Source organism: Vulpes vulpes, chromosome 5, assembly GCF_048418805.1.
Source record: "Vulpes vulpes isolate BD-2025 chromosome 5, VulVul3, whole genome shotgun sequence".
NCBI lineage: Eukaryota > Metazoa > Chordata > Mammalia > Carnivora > Canidae > Vulpes > Vulpes vulpes.
Genome location: NC_132784.1, coordinates 75,317,939 through 75,329,343, shown reverse-complemented (window position 1 = coordinate 75,329,343; position 11,405 = coordinate 75,317,939). Strand labels below are relative to the sequence as shown.

Below are 11,405 nucleotides of genomic sequence, written 5' to 3'. Positions count from 1 at the left end.
AATCACTCATAATCATTCCTTCTCCTGCATGTTTTGCACCATTTATAGAACAGGCAAAAAAATTCCACAAGTTCCAAAGTGCTAATAACTTGTGTCATCAAATAGGATATGGGTATTGTTTTAAAGAAACATTTCAGTTAACCAAATATTCCATCACAAACTTGTTCACCATCATGCACAAGTTTAAAAAACTATTTTATCTCCTCCCACTACTGAAATTAAAATTTTATGAAAAGTATCAATATATTGATTTAGTATAACAATTGACTCATTGTTAACTAATTCTAGTCCCTCCTCTAACCAGATTTCACTGTATGGACATCATGGGGAAATGTTAATTCAATTTTCCAATACATTTGATCATATCAGTATTATAGATTTTGTTAAAATCAAATTAATCCTACCAGTTACACAAGTATTAAACAAAATAACAGGCACATTATCATTAACTGATTGGCTCCCTTTCTAGCAGCAATTACTTCTCACTATTAAATTAATTTTCACTCGGATTCTTCATTTAATATAACCCAGGGTTCTCCTCATCTTTTGGTCATTCAATAACCCTTTTGCAGTCTGCATTGCCAGTCCATTGACTACTGCCCAAGCCTCAGAAAAGCCATACCATATCACGATAGCAATAATCTAGTTCTTCTGGTGCTACAAGGAACACCGCTCTTAACCCACTGAGTGGATTTATAGTTTCCTCTTCAATTAATCAGCCTTTACACAGCTGCTTTCCAGACTGAGTGATGGCTCTCCAAACTCAAGCCATCATCTATAAACCATACTGTTTATTAGGCATCCTCCAAAAATTGATCATAAGGAAGGACCCATTTAGCAATGAAGTTAGGTAACTCCTCAGAAGGAGCTAATGTAGAGCTCAAAGGTAACGTAGCCACTTGTTCATGTATTCAGTAGGTTCCCCCTTTTGCAAGTCCTCTATTTACATTTCAATTTAATAAAAGAAATATTCTGTTCATTTCTCTACCTACTAGAATGATTATCTAATATAATCTGGGACTTATGGATATTTCAGATCTCAAAATAATGTTATATCCTTCCATAAAAATCAAGGCAGTTTCAAATAAAGTCCAATAACAAGCAAGCAATCACCTTGTAAACAGTGTGCACTCTTTGGCTGTTTAAGGCAATTTTCCAGTTCACATGCCCACTGATGCACCTCTAGGTGGCAATTCCAGCATCCTTTACAGAAGGCATTCTTCAGAGAAGAGAAATTTTTCTCATGATTCTCTTTTTAGGAACAGAGAAGCAACACCCAGAAAAAGTTCCATAGTTTCTATCTTGTTGCATTGGCCAGAATTGTGTCACATGCCCACCTTTAAACTGATCATTGGAAAAGAGGAGAAAATCACCTTAATTGCCTTAGACTAATCCAGATCCACAACTCTGGCCTGGGAATGGACCACGCTTTACCCCAAACACCTGGCCACCTAAACCAGAAGAAATGGAGTTTTGTTACAAAGAAAGAAGCTGCAAAATAGCCACTCTGTGGTGCCTCCGCTGCACACTCCTCATATCTGTAATCAAACTCTCTGCCCCTCCCCCACCCTTCTCTCTTAGCTCTACCCTACTGGCATTTACACATGATCAAGTTTCTCCTATGCTGAAAAATATTCACCCTCAATCTCATATCCCATTCACTGACTAATTTAATTCTGATAACAACTCCATGAAATAATATTCTCTATTTTGCAGAAAAAGAAACTAAGCCATGGAGAAGATGAATAACTTAGCCAAGATCACACAGCTTGGCTATTATTTATTCAATAAATAATAGCCAACAGTATCACAGTTGTATAAAATGCAAACATTTCTCTCAATTTATTTCAGAAAAATATTTTCCAAGTATTTTCTATGCATAACACACTCATTGGACGATATTATATTCAGTCTCTCAGTGTTCTTCCCAACAAACCAAATCTATTTAAGGCTATTTTAGAGGTTCTACTAAGTGAAGTAACATCTACAGAATCTTGTAAATAGAAGAACCAAGTATCACACCCAGGCTTATGGCTTTGGTGCATTATTTCTCTAGGACCCTACCACATCTCATTCATGTAGAGGATGTCCTTGGTCCTAACATCTGCTCGGTCATCCTTCTATTCTACAGGCATCAGAAAATTCCCAGAAACAAAACTTCCAAGATAATGTCTAGGCATATCTCCCATATTGGAGCCAAAAGCAGGAAAGGAAGATTAAAAATGTTTTTCTCTCTGTGGCTGTCCTCCTGTCACTGCTACACGTGGGATCTGTCTGAGGAATGTGTCCTGCCAGCCACTGGTGGTAGAACCAGGGCCTCTAAATAACCCACCAGGGTCTAGATCAGCACCCCCACACCCATCATTCCTAGTACATGAGATACATCACAGAATCAGTGTCTAACTGCTACAACAGCATAATTGCTACAGTTCAGGCTTAGAATTAGATCCTTGTATTTAAATACAAGCTGTACTAAAAAAAAAAAAAAGTGGGAAATATCAGAAAGGGAGACAGAACATGGAAGACTCCTAACTCTGGGAAATGAACTAGGGGTGGTAGAAGGGGAGGAGAGCAGGAGGTGGGGGTGACTGGGTGGCGGGCACTTAAGTGGGCTTGATGGGATAAGCACTGGGTGTTATTCTGTATGTTGGCAAATTGAACACCAATAAAAAATAAATTTATTATAATAAAAAAATAAATAAATAAATAAATAAATAAAAGCTCTACCAAAGATTAGCTTTTCTGATATTGACCAAATAATGCTCACGTGAGCATCAACTTCTTCACGCATAAAATATAATTACTAATATCTTCTTTATGGGGTTTATGTGAGAATTATATGAAATACCATACTTGGCATAAATTTATTATTTGTCAGTTCTCATTGTGTCCACATTTCCTTTATTCCTACAACCTTTTCAAGGACTCCCAAATTCCCTGTCAGATTTTTAGTGATGACAAGGTCAAATATTCGTAGCAAGATTTTGGAATTATACTGACTTATGAATCAGTATTTGAAACTTTAAAACTTTCTTCTCTCCTTTCTGTATGTACCCAGATTCTAGCAACCATAAGAGTAAGAAGATAAGTTATATCTATATAGCTTGTTAAAATAGAAAAATTAGGGATTTTCTGCAAGCGCCATACTATATACTATTTTATATTATATATTATATTATATTATTATATTATATTATATTATATTATATTATTATATTATATTAGTTGGGGCAATTCTTGCCAGAGACCCAAACTGGTCATACCATGAGCTTTAATGTTCTGCACAGAAAATGGCAGGCAGCAGTGTGCCTTTGCTCAATGCCAGGCACAATTCCAGCACTTCACATGCATTATCTCGTAAAACCCCACAACAGTCCTATGATGGGTACCATTATCACCCACTTTTTTATAGATGTGGGAACTTGGGTAAAAAGAGGCTGAAGAACAAAGTCACACAGTTAGCAAATAGAAAATACAGCAAAACATTTTCTCTTCAGCATGATTCAGATTTTTATTAAGAGCACTTTCTCTAGCCTACATGTGTCCATCCTTGGGGCATTAGCAATAGAATAGCAGTTTTTCACTGGTTTAGATACTATCATGTGTTATCTTGCTCAATCCCCACCCCACTTCCAGACCTCTGTGAGATAGGTAGTATTAAGGCTATTTTATAGACTCTGACTGACTCATGCATCCATACCCTCATGACTAGAATATTCTGTGCCATGTGTCCCATACTCTAAGATCATTTTCTAGACACAGTCATAGAGGGGCTGCTAACCCAACCCAACTGGTTCTCTCCTATCCCTTTGGTCACAGATGCCATAGCAACAAGAGAGAAATCATGAATTGGTGTGGCTACCATCTTGATTGAAGTTGCTAATTCTAATCCTTTGGGAGCTGAGAGGACAGAGCCTCCTTAACTCCTTGCACTTGAGTAATACCTATTTAAATACTTCCCTGAAACCACACAGGAAAATATTGATAAAGATAGACCCAGCTGACCACATAAAAATAACCAGCCACACATCACAGAAGCTGTTTTGTTCTGAGTTTCCAATACAGTTGGATCCAGATTTCCAAGACCAAAGGAGGTATCTCTGACTGAGCACAGTCTTACTAAGAAAAAGGCTTAAAGAGCTAACTTCAGCTAACTTGCCTGCTACTCCAAGGCATCTTTCATTTGTTGCTGATAGTATGGTGCTTGCAATCCCTAATTTTTCTGTTTTAACAAAGTTTATTATCAAGGCTTTAGATCAAGTGGCTTTTATAATATTCCTCATCTAGTCACCAAAAAAATACTGGCAAATAGGCAGTAAGCTGGCTTGGAAAGAGATGTCCCCCCAATGGTTAGATTTTTTTTCCCCTCTATTTGGTATGAAGTCTAACACTTTGGAAGCTAGGTAAAGAAATTTATGATCTGAGCTGGGATGCTCATGCGTCACATTCAGAGGAAGGTATGACCCAAGGAAGCAAACCTAAACCTAGCCAATGAACTCAGAATTATTTAGGAAGTTTCTCTCTGCAATCATTTTCAAGTCACAAAGTGAATAAGAGAAATATTATACCTAACATAAAAATGAATGAACTTGCAAAGAAGCCATTAGGAATGGGTCAGTGATTGCTACCTCCATATCAAGTGTGCTCCAAATTAAGATACCTGTTCTGGAATGAATCTGTTACTTTTTTCTCAAATGCATTCACTCAGGTAGGTACAACCTGTAATTTTTTAATTAATATTCTGTTCTCCAGGTGATACTAGGGTCCTCCATTTTAAGGTGAGTTAGATTTAAATATCAGTATCTACTGTCACATATAAGGTCTATTAAGAAAAGCAGTCACTCAGGATATTACGAACCCAAAAAGAGACTAAGAAAATATTTCGTTTAGTAACTTGTTCCGCTGATTATAAAAGTAATCTATTCTCCTTGTAGAAAATTTAGATTAAAAAAAATTTAAAGAATATAAAAATTGCCTTTAACTTATAATTCAAGTAAGCACTATTAATCTTTGCAAGGTACTTTTTTCAGATACTTTTCTATGTATATATGTCATTTGGAACAATTTAGATCATAATATATAAACTGTTTCATATCTTGTAGTTTCCACTCAATATGATTTTGGAAGGATCTTTCCACACTATTAACTCTTCTTGTAAATAACTTCAATGTCCACCTGATATTTCATCACTATAATTGCTCAGTTATTCATCTCTATGCAGACATTTGGATTATGTTTAATTATTATTTAAAAAATACGAAATAAAAAAAAATAAAAAAAATATGAAATACTACCTGTATGCATAATTTTTGTCCATATTTTTTATCTAGAATAGATTCCCAAGCGTAAGGAGTTCTGGACATTACCATTTATAAAGCCCTTATTACATAGAGTCAAGTTTCTTTCCCGAATATTTTATATCAACACACAGCTGCCAGCACTGAGTAATATAACTGTCATAAATTTTTGCCAACTTGCCAGTTAAAAGCATCTCACTGTTTTTATATGGTACTTCTTTGATGACTTGTGAAATAGAGAATTTTTTAGGTGTCTATTGCTTTAACCTGAGATTGATATTTTTATTAGCTTTGCCCTTGTTTTCATAATGGTATAAGTAGACCTTTTTTGTAAAAAAAAAAAAAAAATTCTATAATAATGGTTACTTGTTATACTTGTTGTAAGTATTTTTCCAGTTGCTCTAGATCTTTATGTAACTGAATCCATTGTCCTGTATCTCATACCAGTACATTTTGCTTAACATACTCTTCCCCATTCAGAGATTATATATTTATTTCTTTGTGTTCTGTTTTTGAATGAATCTATATTTTATTTGAACGTTTAATACACCCTATTCTTTTTGTTCTCTCTTTTACCTCCGTTTTTTGGTGATGTCATGAAGATTTATTCTATTTTGAAAAATACCTATCCAGATGTTGAAAAATGTTTTATGAACTACACATAATATCCTTTTAAATATTCTTTAAAAATAAGGTCCTTTTGTAATATGATCACACTTGCTTCTTATTAAGCTTATTTAATCATCAGCTGTATTTGTGCATAGTTATTTGTACTTTTGAAATATTAAAAAAACTTTTGAATGGATTTATCAAATCTAGTATTTTTCTGATATACTGATTTCTGCATTCAATCTTTTTTCTGGATATAACTGGCTGTTTTCTAACTTCTTCAATACTTCATTTATTTTATCTTCATGTATGTTCTCCCTTAATATTATGCCAATCAAATATTTCAAGGATAAGAATAGTTATATGTGAAGTCTTTTCATTTTTATTTTTCTTTCAAGAATTTGGAGTGTGTAAGAAAGCTATGCTTTACCCTTGGGATAAAACTTTAGTCTATGTAGGAATGATTCTTCAATCCCCCTGTGCTATTTGTTACTTTTCCTATTTTATATGTGAGAAAGTTTAGACGCAGTAAGACTAAGTTCTGAACATATCATTGCATGACTGCTAAGCAGTGAAAACAGAATAAAGAAGCAGTCTGTCTGACTGTAAAGAACATCCAACAAATTATAATGCTCTTGCTTCCTTGTCTTTAAAGAATGTGTTTTCTAAATACATCCAGAGTTTCTCCTAGCCTTCCTTAAACTGAGTTTTTATATGCCAAATACCCTTGAAAACTACATAAAACAAATTCTCCCAACAGGGAATTCTAAAGTTTCTAATAAATCTGGAGAATTTTGCATTGAATCATGTTCTTTCATCCTCTTCAGGATATTCTCCCTTTTTCTTGTTTGATGATGTTCTTAGATAATTCTGTTTAAATGTGGTGTAAGCTCAGAGATCTAACTGCCAGATAATCTTAGTGGAGCCTCAAACATACACTCAGTTTTTTCTTAAATGTGACTCATTATTCTTAATTTCAAATTGGAGTTGCCTGATATTTTATAGTCACCCTGAAACAAGTCACAAGCAACAAGAATAACAAATTGCTGCTTAGCCTCAGCAGCACAGGTGACAAGAGAAAAGAAAAAAGCTTCTCATGAATTCAAGCCTCTGCTCCTCCTTACAGGTCCTCCTTTCATTCCAGTTTTCATATGGGAGAAAATACAATCTCAGTTGTTCAGAGAATATCCACCAGTGCGCAATTACAGGAAGGAGCGTACAATTGTAAAACTGTATTTGTGTCTATGGATGAGTGTATGTGAATGTGTGTGTGCATATGTCTACATGCCTGTATCTGTCAGAGGCTAAAGAGTCTATGTGTTCATTATATGACCAGTAATAAGGCCCAACTTTATTTATGTATGAATTTATCTGCTTGGGGTTTCCATAAGTTTCACAAAAAACAATCCTGACAGAAATCATTTGCTGGATCAAAATGTGCCTGCAACAATTGCAATCCCTGTGCTGTTTGCAGATAAATCAATTATCCAGATGCCAAAGTGGGTTCACAGAAAAAATGAACAACGTGACGGAATTCATCCTGCTTGGCCTGACACAGAACCCAGATGTGCAGAAACTCTTGTTTGCTGTGTTTATAGTCATCTACTTTCTCACTGTGGCAGGCAACTTACTCATTGTCGTGACAATCAGCACCAGCAGAGCCCTGGGCTCCCCCATGTATTTTTTTCTGTCTTTCCTGTCCTTCATAGATAGCTGCTGCTCTTCAACTATGGCTCCCAAAATGATATTTGACTTACTTGCTAAAAAGAAAACTATCTCCTTCAGTGGGTGCATGACTCAGCTCTTTGCAGAACATTTCTTTGGGGGAGTTGAGATTATCCTGCTCACAGTGATGGCCTATGACCGCTACGTGGCTATCTGCAAGCCCCTACACTACATGATCACAATGAACAGGCAAATGTGTGCCAACTTGGTGGCCATGGCCTGGGCTGGGGGATTTCTTCATGCTCTGATTCAAATTCTTTTTATAGTCTGGTTGCCCTTCTGTGGCCCCAATGTCATTGACCATTTCATCTGTGATCTTTTTCCTCTGCTAAAACTCTCCTGCACTGATACTCACATCTTTGGACTTTTTGTCGCCGCCAACAGTGGGCTGATGTGTCTGCTCATTTTTTCTATTCTTGTCACCTCCTATGTCCTCATCCTCTACTCTCTAAGAACTCACAGTACGGAAGGACAGCGTAAGGCTCTCTCTACCTGTGCCTCCCATGTTACGGTAGTTGTCCTATTCTTTGTACCCTGTATATTCGTGTACCTTAGGCCCATGGTCACCTTCCCCATCGACAAAGCAGTGGCTGTGTTTTATACTATGATAACACCCATGTTAAATCCTTTAATCTATACCCTCAGAAACTCAGAAGTGAAAAATGCCATGAGGAAGCTCTGGAGCCACAAAGTAATCTTGGGTAATAACAATTCATGTGACTAGAAAAGAAAAAAAAAAACACGTCATTCATATTTTAAGAACAAGTATGACTAACAGAAATATCAATGGTCTTCAGGTCAAAATATGTGAGTTTAAGTATATTTTGCTCCCCTTGCTTTCTGTAATCTTTTTTTATTTGAATTCAATTAGCCAACATATGGCACATTATTAGTTTCAGATGTAGAGTTCAATAATTCATCAGTTGTGTATAACGCCCATTGCTCATCATATCACATGCCCTCCTTAATGCCCATCCCCCAATTACCATATCCCCATCCACCTCCCCTTCATCGACCCTCACTTTATTTCCTATACTTAAGAGTCTCTCATTGTTTTTCTCCCTCTCTGATGACTTCCCATTCAGTTTTCCCTCCCTTCCCCTATAATCCTGTGCACTATTTCTTATATTCCACATATGAGTGAGACTATATGATAATTGTCTTTCTCTGATTGACTTATTTCACTCAGCATAGTACCCTCTAGTTCCAGCCACATCAATGTAAATGGTAGGTATTCATTTTTTCTGAGGGCTGAATAATATTACATCATCTTTATCCATCCATATGTCAAAGGACATCTTGGCTCCTTCCATAGTTTGGCTATTATGGACATTGCTGCTATGAACACTGGGATGCAGGTGTCCCATTATTTCACTACATCTGTATATTTGGGAAAAATACCCTTGTGTAATTGGTGGGTCCTAGGTAGCTTTATTCTTAACTTCTTGGAGAACCTCCATCCAGTTTTCCAGAGTGGCTGCACCAGCTTGCATTCCTACCAACAATGTAAGAGGGTTCCCTTTATCCATATCTTCATTAACATTTGCTGTTATTTTAGCCATTCTAACTACTGTAAAGTGGTATCCCATTGTGGGTTTGATTTGTATTCCCCTGATGACACATGATGTTGACCATTTCTGTAATCTTTGATGGTTCGTCTTTCATACCAGTAATTGATTAAATAATCATTTAAGAGACTAAAGTCTCTTCAAATTAGAAACCCCTCTGTATTTACAAATTGTTGCTCAAAAGGCATTGCTTATCAGCATAAAATATCACAATATATAGAAAATCTCTCAGCTTAAGAAACAATTCTCTGTAAAGCTTTGGGTATAGATTATATAACCAATAGGACAATTAAAATATTTAAGATAAAGACATAATGGTGGGACACCTGGGTGTCTCAGTGATTGAGCATCTGCCTTTGGCTCAGGTTGTGATTCCAGGGTCCTGGGATCAAGTCCCGCATCGGGCTCCCCACGGGAAGCCTGCCTTTGCCTATGTCTCTGCCTCTCTCTCTGTCTCTTATGAATAAATAAATAAAATCTTTTTTTTAAAAAAAAGCATAATTATTATGTGTTTTACTGAAAATTCATAGCTTTAATCCCAACTATGTAGTCAAAGTAGATTTATTATGCTGAGAAATAAAGATCAAACAAAAATGAATTTGTTTTGAAAAATGAGAGAGGATTCATCCCAAAATAAATGCTGCCTTGTTGCATGATTACAGGGGCACCATTTACAAGGTAATCTGGGCTCTTCCTAGAATAAATTATTTTCTCTGCTTAAAGACAAAATAATGATATGAAATTCTTCTAGATATAGCTATAGAACAATCTCACACATGATTCCCCAGAAAGATAATTTTCAGTCAAAGACACACTTCATCTTGATGAAGTCCCAGTGATTCATTTTTGCTGTTGTTTCTCTGGCCTTCATGGATGTTATCTTGCAAGAAGTTGCTGTGGCCAAGTTCAAACAGGGTGCTTCCGCACAGCAAAAGAAACACTCAACAAAACTAAAAGATAACCCACAGAATGGGAGAAGATATTTGTAAAAGACCCATCAGATAAAGGGCCAGTGTCCAAGATCTCTAAAGAACTTACTCAACTCTACAACAAAGAATCCAACAATACAATCATGAAATGGGCAAAAGACATGAACAGAAATGTCACAGAGGAAGACATAGACATGGCCAACAAGCACATGAGACAATGCTCCACATCACTGGCCATCAGGGAAACACAACTCAAAAGCACAATGAGATACCATCTCACACCAGTGAGAATGGTGAACATTAAGACAGGAAACAACAAATGTTGGAGACGATGTGGAGAAAGGGGAACCCTCCTGCACTGTTGGTGGGAATGTGAACTGGTGCAGCCACTCTGGAAAACTATGTGGAGCTTCCTCAAAGAGTTCAAAATAGAGCTGCCGTGCGACCCAGCAATTCCACTGCTGGGGATTTACCCCAAAGATACAGATGCAGTGAAACGCCGGGACACCTGCACCCCAATGATTATAGCAGCAATGTCCACAATAGCCACACTGTGGAAGGAGCCTTGGTGCCCATCAACAGATGAATGGATAAACAAGATGTGTTCTACCTATGTAATGGAGTGTTACTCAGCCAATAGAAATGACAAATACCCACTATTTGCTTCAACGTGGAGGGACCTAGAGGGTATTATGTTGAGTGAAATAAGTCAATGGAAGAAGGACAAACATTATTTGGGGAATATAAAAGTTAGTGAAAGGAAATAAAGGGAAAGGAGAGAAAATGAGTGAAAATATCAGTGAGGGTGACAAAACATGAGAGACACCTAACTCTGGGAAATGAACAAGGGGTAGTGGAAGAGGAAGTGGGTGGGGGGTTGGGGTGACTGGGTGACTGGAACTGAGGGGGGCACTTAGTGGGATGAGCACTGGGTGTTATGCTATATGACAGCAAACTGAATTCCAATAAAAAAAATCTTTAAAAAAAAAGACACACTTCACCTCTGAAATAGCTGTTATATACATTTCTGCTTCAACTAATAGGAACAAAAGTATCTGGTACAAAAGAGAGGGTTAATGATAATTGAGCAATCAAAACAAAAAGTATACAAATTTAAATTCGAATGCCAACCTTTAGACCAATTACAGACCAATGCAATGGGAAATAATCTGAGTTACAGACACAGTGCCATTCTAAGAGAAAGAACCCATATAAAAGGAGATCCAGATTTGACTGAGAACAAAAGTTCTACAAAACAAATAGAAAAAATCATGAAA

At 36.6% G+C, this 11,405-nt stretch overlaps 1 protein-coding gene across 1 annotated transcript; it reads left to right on the top strand.

Annotated features, from left to right (window-relative positions):
* The first annotated feature begins 7,407 nt into the window (after positions 1–7,407).
* On the top strand, positions 7,408–8,361 carry LOC112912184 (olfactory receptor 4C5). The gene has a single exon (XM_025988919.2). The coding sequence runs from the start codon at positions 7,423–7,425 to the stop codon at positions 8,353–8,355; it is 933 nt and encodes a 310-aa protein (XP_025844704.1). The 5' UTR covers positions 7,408–7,422; the 3' UTR covers positions 8,356–8,361.
* Positions 8,362–11,405: the final 3,044 nt, after the last annotated feature.